The 20,590-nt window shown below is 40.8% G+C and overlaps 1 protein-coding gene across 2 annotated transcripts in view; it reads right to left on the bottom strand.

Moving 5' to 3' along the window:
* Window positions 1–1,075: 1,075 nt before the first annotated feature.
* The window catches only part of LOC139724105 (uncharacterized), a 134,373-nt gene continuing 114,858 nt past the window's right edge, over window positions 1,076–20,590 (bottom strand). For both annotated transcript variants that reach the window (XM_071635303.1, XM_071635304.1), the window contains 15 exons: window positions 19,950–20,049; window positions 19,093–19,243; window positions 17,918–18,139; window positions 14,650–14,767; window positions 11,443–11,636; window positions 10,312–10,426; window positions 8,537–8,706; window positions 8,055–8,141; window positions 7,103–7,202; window positions 6,467–6,698; window positions 5,101–5,394; window positions 3,686–3,861; window positions 2,601–2,774; window positions 2,015–2,111; window positions 1,076–1,606 (listed from right to left, as the gene is read on the bottom strand). In XM_071635303.1, the coding sequence (XP_071491404.1) occupies window positions 1,225–1,606; window positions 2,015–2,111; window positions 2,601–2,774; window positions 3,686–3,861; window positions 5,101–5,394; window positions 6,467–6,698; window positions 7,103–7,202; window positions 8,055–8,141; window positions 8,537–8,706; window positions 10,312–10,426; window positions 11,443–11,636; window positions 14,650–14,767; window positions 17,918–18,139; window positions 19,093–19,243; window positions 19,950–20,049 (2,612 nt within the window). In that variant the 3' untranslated portion in view covers window positions 1,076–1,224. The remainder of the gene's footprint in view (window positions 1,607–2,014; window positions 2,112–2,600; window positions 2,775–3,685; window positions 3,862–5,100; window positions 5,395–6,466; window positions 6,699–7,102; window positions 7,203–8,054; window positions 8,142–8,536; window positions 8,707–10,311; window positions 10,427–11,442; window positions 11,637–14,649; window positions 14,768–17,917; window positions 18,140–19,092; window positions 19,244–19,949; window positions 20,050–20,590) is intronic.

Below are 20,590 nucleotides of genomic sequence, written 5' to 3'. Positions count from 1 at the left end.
ATAACCGATGGATTCCTCACATTTTGGATAAGCCCTTTGTATATCATGTATGATGTCTCCCTTGAAACCTACTGCCCGTTTCTCTGGTCAAGTTTGCTATTCTCCTAGTGATGATGAATGCTGGTGTTGCAGATATGCCAACATTCTGCGAATTTCATATCCCACCTTCGACCAGTATGTGCTGTTTTGATATAGGGTTCAAAAGCTGTCCAGCCAATGCACGCATGATATGTTCCAAAACCCCCCACGTTTTGGCAATCATGGTAAAAAGTGACGAATGCACAGAGCAAATATACTCTGGTAATGGCGTGATAAACTCTTCCATTACATCATCTCACACCCGTGCCTCTGTGATCTAAAGGATCGTCTGTGGCGAGGTCCATTGTGCAGATGGAGTGAAGAGAATTTGATAGCTCACTCTCTGACAGAGTCAAGGTTTTGCATGTTTTCATTTCCAATTACAGCCAACTACTTACTGCATTCAGAGTGATAAGCACAGACGGCTCTAGGTTATGCCCTTGGATCTTGTTGCCCACTCAACTCTGTCACCGTCTCAGAGGTTTCAACGATGTTGTTTCCACTCCCCATCCTAGATACTCAGCCTATTCAATAGCAAGGTCTTCTCTGTTCAAATTAAGCCAGGTGATAACCAAAGGGATACAGAAATGTGGGACACATTTTTTTTTAGTTGTAATGATACAAGATTTTGTCTCATTCCCACATTTTTATGGATGTAGATGGATGGAAGAAGAGACATCGCATCTTGAAGCTGCATTCTGAAAGTTTCTCAAGTGTGGCACAAATGGACGTACCATTCCTGATTGTCTCAGCCAAGATGACATCACGCAGCAACACATACGCCTTGGTCTAGACACCTGCACACTCAGCCAAACCCAACTGGAATAAGGCTAAATTTTCAGGAAATGCATAAACCCCTTGGAATCTGGCTAAAGACGAGACAGCCATCATGCCCAGGGGCTTGATGGTCTTATAACCACAAACATTTCAGAACGACCATCAAGAACTTATCTTTACGTTCAACTTAACTTCTAGGGTGATGCAACCAGGCTGATAATTGAAAGCTTTTCCCCTTCTTTCACAACTGACTTATCCCTTTGGCATTTTTTTCATTCATTCAGCAGGGAGCTTGTGAGGAAGTTAGAGAGGCTTGTTGGATGGATGAATACTGGAATGGTTGTCATGGGACCGGCGTCTGGTCCAAAATCACACCGTCTCCTCCCACACACTCCACACTCCATCCTCATCTTTGGTCTTTGTCCTCGAGAGTCCGGTAGTCACAGGCGCTCCATCGCTGGAACGGCGCAGTAACTTCTGACCACCTATACCCATCAGCTGCCTATTGGACCTGGATGTCTTCAGTTTTTCCTCTCCTCCGCCGCCGCTGCCAACTCCTCCTCCTCCTCCTCCTCTGACTCCTCCTTCGCTCATCCCTCCTCCAATCCCAAACAAGGTGTTCTGAAGCTCAATGAGCTGCTCGATGTTGCCATGGTGACTGAGCAGGGACTCCAGGAGATCAGCATCATCCACGGGTGATGCGGGCAAGGTGGGGCTACGCTGGTGGGAGATGCTGCTCTCGTGAGTCGAGCTGTGTGCAAGGAAAGAGGCAAATCTAGTTGTTATATGTATTAAATAATAGCAGTATTTGTGTGAACTTCTTTCTTTTAAATGCACCGGAAAAAAAATAAGAAATCAGTACAATCTTAAAATATGCAGTGCATGAAGAGGAAATTTGTGTGCACGGAATACAAAACCATCATTTTCATGCACACTCTGTCTAGCTCCTTATTACAAACTGCTGTCAAACTTAAGATGAAGCATGATGTATATGCCAAACATTTCGCGAGGTTTTTATTTTCGTGAATTTCGCGAGTCAGGTGCTAGAGTTCACGAAATTAAAGACACACGAAAATTATGACTCTGATCCCGATATGAATGTGACGCAAACACACATACACGTATACATTTCTCCGTTCAGTACCTCATGCCTGCCTACCTGGAAGTGGTGCTGGTCAGCTGAGATTGCTTTGAAGGCTTGCTGGACTTGGGTGTTATGCGGCGTGGGATCATCGATCGGCCATTTCGCTGTGAATCTGGTCACACAAGAAAAGCACAAATATTTTTGAGATGTTCATGTTGCTATTGCTTCTTTTTTTTTACCACTTACTTTGAATATAGACAATTCATTTGAAACAAAATACAGGTGAGTTTACAACTCACCCAATCTTCTGAGACATCAATATAGAATAAACATAGCAATTTACACAGAAATAACACTGAAAACATCAAGCAGGCCCTTTGTTTTGTATGTCTGCTGGTACAAAAAATCAGATAGTTATTCCTGTCGTTATCCACTGCAAGACAACTTTACAAACTTTTAGTTGTAATACTTGATAAAATCAATGTTTCTGTCACTCCATTTGTCAAGATGTAATCAGACAAAATAACTTTACAGAAGATAAGATTAGATAATAATCAATCACATCTATATTTTCTGCTATTCCTCAAGAAAGAAATTTGGAGAGGGGGTTGGAGCAAGTGAGCTATCACTGCTTGTCTCAATCGAAGATGTAGTCCGGTACCTGGACTTATGAGGTCCATGTGGGCCTGGTTGCGAGCCAGAGCTGCTGCCTTGTTGCTGGTCTTGCTCCGGTCCAAACTCTTGCTCCTACGGTGCTTCTTCACGTTGTTCGGTTTGTCGCCCTCTATGGCAGGGGCACTGATGCCTCGGAAACCAGAGAAGTACTCTTCGGCTTCTGTGTCAGAAATAGAAAATAGGATTTTAGGTAAATGTCAATCTAATTGTCAATCTAATTGTCCAGTACTTACCATGTCTCTCTCGTCCCAAGTGTACCTGGTAATGCTACAGTAATATGATGGCAGGGCTCTCTGGTAGAAAAGTGTCAACACTGAAAAGGCTACCCTGGATGAAGAAGACCATTTTATTAAGATTAACACTATTAACATTGTCATTATGATTGATGAATTTGGAATAGTTTGGCAGTCCCTTCTTTACTCAACTAGCTTTCTTATATGGTGTCATATCTGTCAGAACCTCATCCTAAAGGGCTCCAAAGATAAGATCGCAGCATCATATGTAATAGTAATTCTAGTACTTTCATTGCCATTTCATTGTCATTTCATTTCATCTCATCTAAACTCACACGAGATTTTCCTGCAATAGCCAAGCATCCCTCACGATCTGTCACTAGTGCCTACACAACAATCGCTTCAAGGTGAAGTAGATTTCATAAACTTTTTCCCAATCACATGCACATAAGACAAGCTCTGAAATGCCAATATATGCTACTCAACACCAAGAGATGATCAAAAACAAAAAAACAAAACAAAAATTACGAAAAATTACGAAAAATATTGCCAACATCAATACTGTAAAACCAGACACATTTGCAGCATAAACTTTCGCAAATTGGAGCAGATAGCCTTTTTCGCTACATGAAACTTTTATGTATTGCCACTGGCATTTGATGCAGTGTGTCGACAGAAACTTTCGTGTGCATTTTACTTTCATGAATCTTGGCTCCTTGTAAAATTCGCGAAAGTCTCACACTCACAACAATTTTTGGTTTCACAGTACTCTGATTTTGAAAACAGAACTATCACTCTACACTTGTAAATCATCTCTAAATCATACAAACCAACAGACCTTCATCACTGAGCGGACAGCCGGGGAGGAAAGCTCTGTGGAGGAGGACATAGAGGGCAGTGCTCGCTGCCATGTTCTGCTGCTGGATGAGTGAGGGCGAGGCAGAGGGGCTGGTCCGGTGGAAGGTGTCCTCTATGTGGGGCGCCAGACTGTAGTTCCACAGAAGGCACAGCCACCTGAAACAAGTCACATGGGGAAATTTAGCTTTACTCTTCCTAAAGTTTGATATGTTTGTTTTTTTTTTTTTGTGTGTGTGTGGATCAGTTGATAAAGCTTCCCAATTAATATAACAATTCATTATTTTTTCTTCTGTTTCTTCTGAATTCTGTTTATCCTGTGTATTTTCCTTTTGGGGGGTAGGGGTAGGGGTGGGTAGTGCTGCAATGGTACTATATCTGAGAAACATTCAGTTTGCCATTCATTCAGCTCATCAACTTACTAACTCCTGCTAGTCAGAACACCATCTTTCTTCTTTTCATTTTTTCCTCTCATGTTTCAAGTCTTCACTCTGATGGATGCTAAAATACTTATGCATGTGTACACCAAACCTCTATGTTTCATTCGTATCCAACATGTGTCTTATGCTTTACAAGATTTGATGACATCAAAATTGAACTTGCACTTATTGACAATAAGAATGATTAAGTAATCCTGCTAATAATCCTGCTAATCTCCATCAGGCCATCCATGAGCTTAGACAATGAGCATCACTAACTGTGCACTTTACTGTTGTGCCATTTACTACTAAAAAAAAAAGAAAAGACTGGTTAGTTTTTGAAGCCAAGTTTCAGAATGCAGGCAAATTTCTATCTTTTGCACCAATCTTAGAGTTGTAATAGTTCAATAATACACACACTAACATGGTTTGAAAACTTTAAAAGGAAAGCTGACACACATGCTAATTCCATTAATTGTTCCCTTAGACACAAACTCTAAAAACACGGAAAACCTACATATCCTATACTCTTCCTTCCATGTGTACAAATAAAATCCAAAACAGAGGTCTACTTGTATAAAGTAATTCATGCTTCTCGCCTGTATGAAACAGAAAACATAGATACGTTTAGTGATCTACTCCAGGAAAAGTCGCATAAATGTCTGCTATATATGCCATATATTTAGTAAGTCTAATTTTTCATGAATCGGGACTTCCTGACAATTTAATGAGCGGTCAAATTTGGGATCATGGAGTACAGTAATGAATGGAGAAACATACACATTCATATCACAATCATGTCTGGATCAATGCTAATATTTTTCTTGTGTGTTAAATTCCTACGAAATGTATGGCATATTTAGTATTTCATGTGACAGTAGTATATGTGAGCGTGTGTGTGTGTGTGTGTGTGTGTGTGTGTGTGTGTGTGTGTGTGTGTGTGTGAGGAGTTGGTGGTGGGGGGGGGGGGGAAGTCTACCTCAGCACAGATGCAGGGGCATCTCCATCCACAGGACAGGCAAAGAACTGCTTGGGTCCCGTGGCAAACTCCGGCATCGACAGCTTGGCCAGCGCCTCGTTGAGTCTACGCCAGATGCCGCACATCCACACCAGCACCCGCAGCGCGCTGCTGTCAGAAGAGGGCGCCACACCGTCCCGTTCGTGGACCAGCCGACGGAGGACAACTCTCTGGAGGATGCTGCGGAACGGCTCCTGGTCCCAGCCAACCCGGATCCAACGGAAGTGCTGCTGGACCGTCAGGTCTGTGCCAGGACTGCGGGCAATAAAGCACAAGATTTATTACTACAGTTAGAAGGGTCTTTATGCTACTAATCATTATGATAATGTTAATATCAATAGCTACTAATAATCATTGATATTTTTAGAGTGCCTTTTCCAATGGATACAAAGCACTAAATGATCATAGATGACGCTATCATCCACTCATAAAAACCTAAACAAAAGCTGGACAAAAGTAGATCACTAGTGAGAAGTTTATTGTGATGCATATTGTGAAAAAGTTCAGAACAATTTTCCTAACTTATAATTTTAGGCAGATTCCCAAAACACACCCCAATCCCAAGCACAGAAAGACCCTTCAAGTAATTAATTTAAAAAAAATCAGAGATATACAGGCCTACTGACAATCATGTCATATTTGATGGACAGTTAAGCAGATGGCTGCAAAGGGCATCAAAAACACACATGGCACATCGGAAGTACAGGGGTGTGCAGTACATGCACTGTAGCACTTACTACCTTCTCGCTGTAAAATGACAGCTTACACATAGAGCTGGAATCAGAGTTAGGTGAAACACTACTGCAAGTTATGAAAGCTTTGGTGTACATGTAGTTTATTTCCCTATAAAACTACCAGCATAAGTAGGCAAAGTTACGTATTTAATCCTCAGACTTCTAATAGGCACAGTTAATTCTGTAAACAAACTACCAGCATATTTGGGTAAGTAAATCTGAAACTATTGAGATTTATCCCAAGACTTCAACTGTACTGATTTGTATAGCCGTTGTATGTCTTGTGTCTTTGTAGTTGAATTGGCATGTCTACACCTTTGTAGTCTTTAGTTTATTGCTCATGAGTTGGTGATTCATCCAGTCTTCTATATCAGTCATGTAAGGGGGGGGGGGGAGGATTTGGATAGTTGGAGCTACATTGTAGTGACGAGAACAAGCTCCCAATAAAATCTCCCTGAAACTTACACTGCGTCTACATCATGAATACTTTGTGAGACTGTGCTTTTAGCTCAATGTCAGAGCACAACTGTATCTTATTACAGCAGGGCCATACAGCCTTCATGGAACAGGACAGGATAGCAATAAATTCTCACCCGACTCCGTCTACCGTGCCAATGATAATGCAGTTCTCTTGCAGACAGAAGGTGGCGCTGTTTAGTGCCAGCAGCCTTGCGGCACGCTGATTGGATCGCGTCTCCAGCAAGGGTAGGAGGTCGCCAAAGAGGGCAGCCACACCCACCCGATCCACCCCGTCTATCACCAGGATGTGCACTGCCTTGCCTGAGGCAGCTGGGAGCCTGCCTGCTATTGTTTGGATCAGGAATCCTGCAAAACACACATGATATATAACTAAGTCTATCAACACCATTGTGAGAATATCTACATTATTTAACAATAACAATGATAACAGCAGAATACAAGATAAAAAGTATGACAATCCATGACAGTAGTAATTGATATTGAACACTTTAAGATTGTCTGCAGACACATATCTTTTTTTAGACGACTGCACTTAGGCACACACTGAGTCATTCGATGAGATTTATTGCAGATCTTTCCTCCCTCTCAATTCTCAGAAACAGTTTCCCATCTTCCCATTCACTAAGTACATCGCACTTTCTCCTCATACTATCAGAGTTGAATCATACCATGACGGATCCCCATCGGACTAGCACTGGCTTTGAGTCTCTGTGAGAGACGAGAGACTGGAGAGATTGATGCCGACTTACCTTTGGTGAGAAGGAGCTCGCACAGATCCTGGTGAGTGAACGCGGCATTGAGGGACACGTAAGACCTGTCTGATTCCATTTGATGGTACTTGTTCTTGGCCTGCCGAATGTGAGAGAATACGAGGCAGCGAGTCACAATTAACTTCATCACGATGACAGCGCAGAATATTCTGTGATACTCAATACACCCTCGCATAGTTTGAGACTTGGCAAACATCCAGTACCACCCACAACCCCAGCTTGTGGTGCCCATTGAAAAGAAGATAAAAGTATGTCATACATGATCATCACAATCATCATAATCATCTTCAGCTTCATAATCATGACCATTCCCAAGTCATCACAGATATTCACTTATACAAGTATAACACTGGATCATTGTCTAAAAGCTGCTGCCATAAACTTGTTCATATTACTATTTGCTGACTATGCAGGATTCACGAATATACGCTGGAATCTATACAATCAGAACAGAAGGCTGTTACGATTGTGCATTCACATGGCTCATTGGTAACTGCACAATGATTACAGGAGTTTTAACAAGGTGACACTTTGTAGAAATTACTGAAAATTGGCATAGAATAGAAAACACAGAAGAGAATTAATTCAGAAGAAACAAAATACTAAATGAGCAGTAGAGAATAATCACAAAGACAAAGACTGAAACAGAAACATATATATCAAAACTTGAACATGTTCTCTACTTTTCTTCTGACTTGAATTGCGACCTAATAAGGTCATAATTTTTCAGAGATCAGGAAAAAACGCACACATTCTAAACACCACGTTCAAACAAAATATACATCTCTTCTCACAATACGTCTTCTCTTCCACATCAATTTTCAGGATTTTGCAGTAATCGTAACAAATACAGTTTAAGTCTTGTTGTTCATCTGTTACACCTTAACAACTAGCTCGTGGATTTTTTTGATTGTTTTCATCTCCAGCTTACCTGGATGAATTCTGCAAGTTTGACGGCAAGTCTCGACTTGCCCGAGCCAGGAGCTCCATAGAAGAGAACACTCTTGTACTGTTCAATCTGTGAAAGGGTGTGAAAACAAAATGAAGCAGGATGCCATATAGAAATCAAATGAGATGAATCTTGGTTGCCAGTCCTTAAAGTGACAGTCCAATCTATGATTAAGTTGACGTTCATATAAAGGGTAAAACTAATTCATTACATTAAAATCAGGTCACAGATGGTAAAAATTATTGAATTTCAACAAATATCTAGTAACTTTCTAAACAATATCATCACAAGTGGCAAAATAAGAATAAATATAAATATTCTGCACATTTACATGTAGGTAGGAAGCTCAATAATGTATTAAAATATTTTTGAAAAAAGCACCACATGATACATGCAGGATTAGGGTTTGTTTTTCTAAATCAATCTTGAACAGCTCTCTGTAGCCAATTTCAACAGAAACTTACAATTCTGACGTAATTCTGGAGCATCTGTACAGGCAAGAAGGACTCAAAGGCCAGCTGGTCAAGACGGCCATTTTGGTTGCCATGGAGCTTGAGGACAATGTCAGAGGTCAGATTGAAGAGTTCATGAGGAGCCATGGAGGGGTTCTCACCCACAGACCAGTGTAGATTGCCTACATAGGTGAACAGAATCAAGGAGAGATTAACATCTTTATCATCATCACTATCATCATTACCACTAACTTCGTTGCCATGGGCATCATCATCATCATCACTGATCACCATCACAGCAATCACTTCCACAGACATCTGACATGATCATCATAGTCACTGACAAAGTAATCAATTTGATATCAACATCACCATTCTCATCACCACCATTTTCACCATCATCATCATCATCATCATCATCATCATCTTCATCATCATCATGAACAACATCATCATTATTGTCATTGCTGCAGTCACAGCCATCAGATTTCATGATTTCAAAGAATGTGATCCACAAAATGTTGCACAAGAGTATGATTACTGAACAGAAACACATGTATTTCCTACTCACTTATTACCTACCACAGTGGGACATCGAATTTCACAACACGCAGTGACATCAACTTTATGATTCAACAATGACATTACGCTTAGGGTGAACAATGAAGAAGAGTTGCTTCCATATGAACAATGAGTTCCTTAACAAATGCCACTTGACATTTTGTCTTCTGGACATTAACAATTCCTTAGTAAAAACAAAATTAAGGATTTACATGCTACTTCCTCAAGACCCACAGCCTCAGAAAGGCACACTTTGCAAAAAACAAAACAAACAAAAAACAAAAAGACAAGTGTAAAGAGAAGTGACTTGGACAGGATATCTGACAGATACTAGTGCCCTTGGGGTGCCACATACAGTTCTTGGAGAAATCCTCTGTATGAAAGCCAAAAACATGTCACATCTACTCATGATCTCCTTCATTCTTTCAAATCTTGATTCAAACAAGTAGAGCAATAGCTCATCCCCAACTACTACAACAGTGGGATGATATAAGAAAATATCAGTCATAATAGGACAGATGCAAACTGTTTTCAATTTTGGTCTCTCGCAGGAGTACTATGACCTGCAATTGCTTGAATCTGGGTCAAAAAATATGGGAGACTGTAAAGGCATGTGACATGCACTTGGCTTCCATACAACTGAAATCTTCATAAACTTCTCGTACATGGCATCATCATTGCACTTGCTTTTTAAGATGTGCTGTAACAGTTACTCCTAGCATTTAACTGCAGCAGTGAATAATGACTTGAAGTTTGTTGTGCTTGTACAGAAGCAGAAGTTCACAATTTCTGCATTCTTTCAGAAAAAACCTAAAGCTGCTGTGCTGTGAGTTATAGTAATTCTGAGGACTTTAAAAAAAGGCTTCTTGAAGCCCCATGAGCGAGAGGAACAACAAAGAGTTATCAATATACAAATAGCATTCATCACACCTGTCTGTCAAAAAAGTAGACAGCCATAATTTGTCACATGGTTGGCAGAACACAATCAAATTCTCATACAGAAATTGAGTTTATGACCACTGTGTCACTGCTACCAGAAAAAGAGCCAACAATTTAAATCATCTTAATTTATCCTGCTGAAAGAAAGATGAGGCTTTAAAGGTCATTTTGACAATATCCAGCTGGACTTGAATCCATCAAATGAGATATTTGTACAAGGGTTCAAGCTTAGCCTTTCAGTGACCAAGGTATGCATGATAACAGCAAAGGAGTGTAAAGCAACATACCTGCCACGTAGCTCTGTATACTGTGGACTCCTAGCCCAAGGTTAAAGCTGTCTGGGCCCTCATCTGACAACCTGTCTCCGTTGGGGCTCGGGAGGTCCTCGTCAACTTCTGGCATCTGAAAAAGAGTGAGGTTGACAGACTACATCAAACTCAAACCTTCTGCAAGATGGATACAGTGCTCATGCAATAATCGGGAACCACTACAGTGGGAGCCTAGCTTTAAAGGTATTAGCCCACATTTGCAAACCCACGAAAATCAAAACTGCATAAAACAGGTCCAATATGACTTCAAGTACAAGTTATAACAGTAACATACCTCACCTGTTGCTCTTTGTCTATACCATTCGATAAAAGAGAGAAAATCATCTTTTTAAAATCAATTTTCAAACCGGGTCAACCCGACCCAAAATCGAATTACGAGCGCGGGCTAGCTACATACATGTAACTTACACATGTATCGCATGCATGTAGTACGTACGTGGACCGGAGCTAGCGAGCGTTATACGCATGCATACGGTGCATTTTCATTTATTTTTATAAAAGTAATGGACTAATTGGAACGAAATTTTGCACAGGTGTTACTGCAATCATACCCAAACTCCATGCTAACTATGAGACCAATTGCTGCAGGTTTACAAATGTGGGCTAATACCTTTAACTAGAGAAAAAAATTGTTTTTCAACTACTCTCAATTCATTGGGGGCCACTGTACTATTGATATCAGATCAGAAGTTATGACTTTCAAAGATCCACAACTGTTTGTGTAAGAGATTTGTTTTGGTGATACATAACAGATGACAAAAAAAAAAAAGTAGTCTTGCAAAATCTACAAGTGTTCATCACATTAACTGCTAATGTGCATCAATTGTCTTTGTTGAATATGTAAAAAATGCTTTTAGTCACATGTACATGCAACAGTTCTTAAAAAGTACACACACACACGCACACACACACACACACACACACAAGCACGCGCACACATATTCTCATGTCTTTAACAATAATGATCTTTAAAAATATTGAAGTGCTTTTTGAAATATAAACGGAAGATGAACAGCAGCAAAGATCATCCAAATATAATTCTATAGCAGAGCGACAATAAATTGATAACAAGTCAGGTCAGAGTCATACCTTACAGCTATTGGCTAACAATGAGCCAATGGACTGGTCAAAAGCTGCCCATGTCATCCCCGCCAGGACAGAGAGTTGACCAATCACAAACTGGTTGGACTGGTCCTTCTGGCCCAGCAGGTGAGGCGAGAGGTCATTGGAAGGCGTTGAACTCTTGCTGGCGTCTAGGATAACACGGATCGTCTTCCCTTCAGCTGTGCAGAGGATGCATAGGAAACAGATGAAAAGAAAAAAAAAATTAATAATCATTGGTACAGTAGCTGGTGATATCAATACCTTGTGTACTCAGGAAAACTTCGGTGTTGAACTCATAAGGACAGGGTACAATCCAGCTTTACACACATCCAAGCAAGCAATACACCACAGTGGTTAATGCCAGACCATACTCCGCAATGTTTGCAACATGAAAAAGATGAGGTTCATTTTGTTATTAAGTGGCATGTGGATATCAATTTTGACACTTACTTTTGGATACAACAACAACAACAACAATCGTCTGACACATACTTCAAATTCTTTCCTCCAAATCACCACAATACACCTAATCTAATCTCTGCACTTCAGATTTTGTGGATCACGCTGAATTGACTCAATGTTGTGCTGAAGTCAGCATTAAGCACCGCTCCTAGAACAGAGCTGGGATATATCCGTATCCCTTCAGGACGTACCTGTATCCCCCGGTTCCGATGCATCATGTGGGGAAGGCACTACCTCCAACGCATCCGGGATGGCATTTTGAAAATCCCCCCAACAAGAAATCATCAATTAGGATTGCTGAGATCACTGGAAACCACAGGATTCTCTCTGACACAGACTCTGCTGCTACATGCCCCAGGTTTGTGAGACATCGTCTTCACACCCCAACCCTATCCCTACCCCTCCCCTTTCAATTCGACAAATATTGCTCTATCTTCTTCCTCTGTCAATGCCATCACCACAGGGCAAAATTGAAGGATGGGTTATAGAAGTGCCTTGATGAGATCCAGCAACTACCATGACATTGCTTGACAGAATTTGTTGCAATATATAAGTGAGGCTTTGCTGTTGGTGACTATCCACCATCTTTATTTTTTCAAACCGCTATCAATACAAGTTCCATCCTACCTCAGTCCCTAAAACAGCATATCATACCAAAACAACTCTTTTAAGTATAGGACATCAAATGAAATTAGTGAGAGAAACTCATCACATCCACATCTTATCCACATATTCACTGCATACAAACACAAAACGGTGTGACCGCGTTAAGAAAATATGTGTAACACAGAATCCAAAATATGACATTTCTTTTGACGCCAAATGCTACGGATTGCATCATATGACAATGATATATCATCTTATCACCGTTTTCATCTGTGCTTTAACTATACCTGTGTATGAACTGCACCCCCATAGTTCTCGCCAGTTTATCCACAAAAGCGTGACAACACTGGGACTTGTGACAACTTTGAATACACCTGTATGTCAGATCTTTTCAATACATCTAGTATCAGTTTGGAGTTAGTCAAGTGTTAGTTACTATGGCCATGAATATGGATGCCATGCAGTGTCTAGGAGAAAATGGAAACTGAAAAGCAGCTTGCCACTCTGCTGCCCTAAATTCTAGGGCTACCATTTGACATGCACTGCCCCAATACACTCTAAACTATTACCTTGTGCACTTCTGACAATAAACACTATCAGGATGAGCTCCAGTACACACAGACTGTCTTTGTGAGTGTACATTTGGCTGTTATGTGTATCAAACTGCATCCCTTATATCAAGGCTATTCCCCTCTGCTAAAAGGTGCAGTTAACACACCAGTGAATACAGAATAACTTATAATGGAAGTATGTGTGAACGAGGGCAAGATAATTAACACCCCACATCCACTTGTGAGAAAGACGTTCACACTTGTAAATGCACACCTGCCATACAGCTGCATGACATATATTTGTATTCAATACTGGAAGCATGCAATCAAGACTTAACACTCTCACCCTCTTGTACATACATGTACATAGAGACATACTACACACACTGTGGCAAATGTTTTCATAGTTGGAATGTTTAAAAATAGCTTGAATTCATTATGATATCTCCTCTTTAATAGTGTCATTATTATCTGTAGAAACGTGCATTCGCAAGTGAGACACCAAAACAAAACAAAACCTCAGTAAGATTATCAGCTGTTTAACTAATTACAAAGTAATTGTTTATGGAAAGAGGAAAAAACAGAAACAATATGAATGTGGATAATTAGAAGAGTAGGTATCAGTGACCAGGCAGTATCAGCAGCCAATGGGGGGATTAACAGGGAGGAAATTGACAGCGACAATTTGGTGAGCCGGGGTTTAAAGGAAACATCACGCAACCTCCCACACCAGACCAGTGCAGGGACATCTAGCGGGTCACTGACGGGCAGTTGTGGCACCAGCACAAAGTCACGGCATATTTGTGGATTGTCACAAAATATCTTTGCGATCGACGAGAGATCACTCGGATTATCAGCCTGACACTTCTGTGCTCACATGGACTCCCCCCTCCCTTAGTGGACATCTGCCCTCTATCCCCCCAGCTGCACGAGACTGCAAGAATGTATATGGAGCTCATCCTATTGCTAGTTTCCTTCCCACTTACTAAGCCCTAAAGTCCAGCCTTCACGGCTGAAATCCAGTGCTAATAACGTTGTTAAAAAAAAAAAAATCAGGGTGATTATTAGCTATGAAGAGGACACTGATCTTCACCTGGAAAAGGTGGAGGGGATGAGGGTACAAGCAGTGCTAAAGTTATATCTCGGATATACCTCTGAAATATTGAAAACTTAACATTCTGTGATATAACTTTTGTTTCCTTACATACATGTATCAAGTCTCTTTTGGGTTGAGCTGTATTTTAGTCTAGGAATTCAATCATGTAGAATATTGATCATTTAAACATATTATAATATTCACGAGCATTCTTTTCTTCAGGCCAAGACAAATCATTTGTGCATGTTCACAAGGAAAAAGAACATAATTTTCTGCAGGACCAAAAATAAATGAAATGCCATTAAGATGTTCCAAATTCTGATGTAAGTGTTCTGGGTTGAAGAGCTCTTCATATTTTCCTACGAGATTGATACCGCACTGCCTGTAATTTGCCTGATATGTGAGGCTTTCATTTTCAGCAAATTCATGAACACAGCCCACAATCTCATTGTGACATAACAAAGAAACAATACTTACTGATACTGCTGAGGTATTCTTTGCACGAGTCAGTCGCAACGTTGTGAGGAGTGCGCCCTCGTCTGTCCGGCACAGTCAGGTGGACTCCGCCGTACTGATAGAGGGCTACGAGCATCTCCTGTCAACAAACAAAACAGTAATAACATGATGAAATGTGAGTAAATGGTTTTATTCGCCCAGGGTAGTCTCTTCAAAGAACCCACTGTTCTATCCCTGGCCCCTGCCATTGCCATTACCCCAGCATTACTAGGTTTACACTTGTATACACCAGGGTATCAAAGGATATTGATGCCATCTTGTGTGAGATTGTACTGTTGGAGAGGTATAAGCATGAGAGAGCTGTACCTGCCACAGAGCCTTTTACAGACTTTGGTTTGAAATTTCCTCTGTTAACTTATGTTTCATCTCAATTTCACTCTCGGGTAGTAGCAGCGAATCAGCAAGCTAATCATTTACTCAGGCTTCACTTGGCATGCCGATCTTATGCAAGTGATTATCTTAGTTCACAATGCAGAATCTCCTTTTATGAAAGAAAATAAGTACCTCTGTGCAACTAAGTGCAACTAAATAATAATGGAAGATGCCGTGACAATCTGTTAGTTCAGACTGGTCAATCGATACACAGCTGGTCAAGTACCATACCAAACACGAATGATGTAAATATGTATGCCTTGAGAATTATTCATCAATGCGTGCTTCAGCATGAAGAGGCAGATCCATTTCTGAAAAGGTAAAGCGGCTGACACTAGACGATCACACATTCACCCCTTGCCTCACCTTTCTCCATGGTAATGGACTATCTTGAGTAAGTTGGCAAGAATGGAAGATATACACCTTAGCCACGAAGCCTGACAAAAGGTTAACAGCTGTACCAGCTTGCAGGGAATCGAATCTAAGATCTCCTATGTAATGGTCCAGAGCCTTAACCAGTATACATGTGTACATCAAATGCTCTCATTGACAGGAACAGCAAGTTAGACACAGCAGAAGTGTTAATGGTACTTCTCCGGTCAATCTAGAATGACATGAATGAAACTTGCTGAATCAATGAAACAGAAATTCCTAAATACATGAACTACCACTTTCACAATAAAGGGATCTATATACAGTTTATTACTGCAATCATAACAGTAATGACAACTTTTGATACCTTTTTTCCACTGACAAGAAAAAATATGCTGCATCCATTACAAACTGACAATTTAATGATGGCAATGTATCACAGCACTTGCTAACATGTAGCATCAGCAAGAATTCACCATCATTTATGATATGGAATTGAGTGCAAAAATCTCTACGTATAAATCAAAAACTGGCAGGAATTTTCAAATTAGGTCTCATACGGCTTCATTTCCCCTTGCTTGCATAGCTAGCTGTCATGTTCACTTTATCTGCCTGCACAGAACTTGTCACGTGGTATCTTTTCCTCCTCCCACTGAACTGACGGACTCTGTCTCAGCCCTATGCCAAGTGTCAGTATCAAACTATCCTTTCTGGAATGAAACCAAGCACACACAGTAGGCATTGGGGCCGAGTTAATGGATGTTGGATTGAAGTTGATGACATGTTGTTTATACCTTTCGGGCTGCATCAACTCTCAAATCCATCCCTGAGGGTCCTCTGTAGCGAGCTACTGCAGGTCATGGATCAAGGTTGAGGGGGAGAATTTGGAGACAAATTTGGCAATGAAATTACGGGGGTGGAGCGGAGAAAAAAAAAGAAGAGGAGGGGGAGCAAATATTTGGGAGACAAATTTGAAGATTGACAATTTGATTTGGAGGGGATGGATATCAATGGGGCAAATATGTGAGGCATCGTTCTGTTGACAAGACGTTGTTCTGTTTCGAAGGTGGAATAAACGGAGCATAGTCAACTCTTGAACATCTAGGGTATTGGGGGTAAATTCCTGCAGCTTTTACAGCCATCTGCCCAAGATTTGACTACATGTCTTGGAGTTCACAGATATTGCAGGAGCATTTTACGACTGAGATAGTCGATTCAAGAAAACTGGGATTGTGCAGTGAGACAGCAAGATCTGATTAATGCTAACTACTTAGACTGTGGAAGGCTGGATAGCAGTGAAGGATGAAAAGGGGGTGGGGGGTTTCAGTGGCCAAGCCGTTGACAAGACAACGAGAAGCCAGCTGGATATTCCGAGCATCCAGGAACCACGGGGAGACAGCTTCGTTGCAGGAAGAGCCAGATTCGGGGGCAGGAAGAGTCCTAATTGATAGAAAATCATGCCTGTCGTTGGAGATGCTCGCGCACCGGAGCCCGGCTAAGACTTGCTAAATATAACACCATAAATGCTTTCGGCTCAAGTACTTCTCATACGCATCAAACACGCATCCTCCATTTGACACAGAGGAGAAACTGCTCGACTCAAGCAAATTCCCAGAGTCTTGGAGAAGCACGACTTGGAACAGAGACCAAGGATTGATTCTTTGGAGGTAGCCTTAAACATTGTAAATCCCACAAATGATTGGAGGGGTTATGACCTACCCCTATTCTTGCACATATGTACTCTTGGATTACAATAGCTTGCACAAGTGTGGTATTTACTTTGGATTTCTTCCTTGTCACTGTGACAAACAAACAGATAGGACACTGTTTTACTTCTCACTTGCATTGTAAATTTGGGGGAATTATGTTGTAAACAAGACTTTTATTCAGCTTTTAATTAAGCTGCCATGAATTGAAATGCATGCTAAAAAACTTGCTTTCATGCGTCAATGCTACGAAGGAGCATCTGGTGTAAGAGTAATATTTACAGGACGTCAAACCACTGCAAATCAGATACATACTGATGTACACTTCAAAACATATTCAGAAGGCAATAATCAATCTGAGGATCGAAAAACGGGTAACTTATTTAGCATGCTAAATCAAATGTCTGAAAAAATCTTGTGTTTATCTCAAACCCACATATCTTTATTTCTGATGTAGAAAAAAAAAATCCACCATACTGTATATACAGTACAGGGTAAATCATAAAAACACATGAGTTGGCAGCTCTGAGTCTGGAGATCCCTTTGTAGCAAAAGCAGCAAAAATACCATATTCCCTTATACATCCACCTGCACATTTTGTGAGTTTCACGACAAGTTTTTTTTTTCCCGTTTCAGTAAGTTTCGTATCCTCCTTGCTACTTCTCCGCCGCATAAAAATTTCCTTCATAGATGACAATGGCATGTGACTTTTAGATGTTGCCGAACTAGGATAAACAAAGATCAACGAGTTCCACCCCAAGGGGGAAGGGGTGCCCCACCTTCTGTCCGGTGGATGCCAGGATGTGAGCCAGGGTCCACCCGTCGTGATCCATGGCATTGAGGAGGTCTGAGGAGACGGGAGGCTGGTGGGTCGTCTCCTGGTTGATCTGGGATAGCATCTGGATGTCTGTCTGCTCGCTGCTCGGCAGGTGGAACAGCAGCGTGTGCAGGCAGCTCATCTGGCCGTAACGGGCCGCCGCATGGAACGGCGTCCAGCCAATCTGCAAAGGCAGAGGAAATGTAGTCAAGATTGCTGTCAGTCTATACAGCTCTAATTCCCACTCTTTCTTCTCTCTCTCTCTTTTTTTTTTTTCATTCTTCTTTTGTTTTTTGAGGCCATCCATTATTTTCTACCAACACGCAAGACACAATTGTTGCATTCGCATTCTGTCTTGATTTAAGACCTGATCTACTACGAATGTGCAATTGCATTAACAACACCTACACAACTCTGTGCAGCTTTTCCTTTTAGATGGAATTGGAAGAAAACACAACAATTAATCAATCATCTTCAGCTAACAGGTAGATAACTTACAGTATACAAAAAAACTGTCTCCATTGCTACTAAATGAAACATTGACAGACAATTACAGAAAGCATAAATTTTAAGTCTAGCAGTCTCAAAATCCTGAAAGTATGCAAAGTCACAGAGAAAGAGTTGGTGCGAGGTGTGTACAATGAAGCCTCAATTTCAAAATCTAACCCAAGTAAAACTTGCTCTGAACAGAAACTCAAATGTGACAGCTACAGATTTAGAAAGATATTACAGAAATCTGACAAATGACATGAAAGTGGGGACTAAAAATTAGCGCGTAATCAAGACATGGCATACTATGCTTACCCTAAATACTATCTTGACAGTGACAGGCAATGCTCTCTTTTGGGGTAAATCTGTTCGCATTTCTAACAAACCACTCTAATGTCATTTACTGAATCTACCCTACAAAGATTATAAGCCACAGGCACTGCTCTCTCTTTATGTAAAATGCACGACGGCGCAGACATGGTGATAATCATAAATTGTGTGTTTTAAGTGAGCTGCAACCTAAGACAGTAAAATTCTATTTTTTTTTGTTTTTTGTTTTTTTGTTTTTTGTTTTTTGCTCAGGACAGTCACTACATAAAGGCCAGTGTTGTCCAGGTGAGATCTTGGTTTGCTCTCCTGGTGTCTTACGTTTGTGATGCAGTCTCGAGTGGCACCGTTGTCCAGTAGGGTTCTGACACAGGAGGTGTGGCCACTGGCCGCTGCCCAGTGGATGGGCTGCCACCCCTGGGAGTCGCTGCACAGGGGGGTGGAACCATGCTCAAGCAGAAACCTCACGCACCTAAAGGTCAATAAATGCAAGAGAGACCAAAAGGATGAGATTAACATCAACATTGATTTCAATGATATTATGATATTTCAATGATTTTGATATTGCTCTGTCCAGTGATATGTATTGTACTTTGCTGCTATTTGAAATACAAGAAATAATTTCAATTCATTTAAATTCAAATGGAATCACCTTAGGAATTCACAATTTCCACAGCCAGGGCTGCCAAAATACACATATCAAAATCACACAGGTTTTCAAAAATCTCAGGAATTACTTTTCATAAAACATGTTACTAGCATCTCAATGGGTGGTCAAAAGTCATCAGTTCAGGGAGGCTCTTAATACCTTTCCTTTTGTCACAATGCAAAAAGATTGTTTGATTTTGTTGGGAAAACTTGCCAGCTATGCATCACATGCACACTGCCAATAGGTATCTCATCTATAATCTAATGAGTGACATACACGTGTACATTGATAAAGTATCTGGGTACCTGATGCTAATACTGTGAGTGGAGTTTGAAAGCTCTTTATCTTTTAGTAAAGGGGAGGGGAAGGATGGAACAGCATCTGTTGACATTTGGAGCATGTCAGATGACTTTTTTCCCCTGTGAATCTGTGACTTTTGCTGACAAAGATTCATTCTGCATACAAAGAGGGGTATGGGTATCAGACAATAGGAGGGCTGCTGAGGTAATGGAGGGGTGAGGCGACTTACCCTTCATGCCCCTCTCCGGCTGCTACATGGAGGGGGGTGAGCCCTTCTGCTTGAGCTGTGTTGGGGTCTTCTCCTAGGGTAACTAATAAATCTAAACTATCTGTGAAGATACAAGACCACAGGAAGATGATCATCAATTATACAGTTGTAATAATCTCTCAATTATTATACACAAACGCATGTACACAAAATATATCAAGTAGGAAAATCATGATTTATCAATACTGGAAACCAAAGGTTGATATTCTTAATACCAGATTTATCTGAAGATTCATTCATTTATCTGAAGATTCAATACCAGATTTATCTGAAGATTCAAACCCACAGAAAATACAGTCTATGGGTTTGTTGAGTTCATGCCAGTCATATTTTTCAGCGACGTGTGATGACACATATCAATGAAATTAAGTTTCATTGCAACTGATTGACAAATTGCCCTACATCGACGTAAATAAGTACTGAATTGATCAGTGTTGTAGTAGTAGCCATGATAAAAAATCTGTCGGGCGAAAGCTCGGTGGTCTAGTGGAGATGACGCCTGTCCGGTGATCAGGAGGTCGTGGGTTCAAATCCTGCTCGAGTATGTACGCCCATGATTTTTTATCATGGCTACTACTACAACACTGATCAATTCAGTACTT

Source organism: Diadema antillarum, unplaced genomic scaffold (genome assembly GCF_040938485.1).
Source record: "Diadema antillarum isolate AM-2024a unplaced genomic scaffold, OU_Dant_1.0 scf00000207, whole genome shotgun sequence".
NCBI lineage: Eukaryota > Metazoa > Echinodermata > Echinoidea > Diadematoida > Diadematidae > Diadema > Diadema antillarum.
This window is presented reverse-complemented; position numbering and strand designations above follow the sequence as displayed.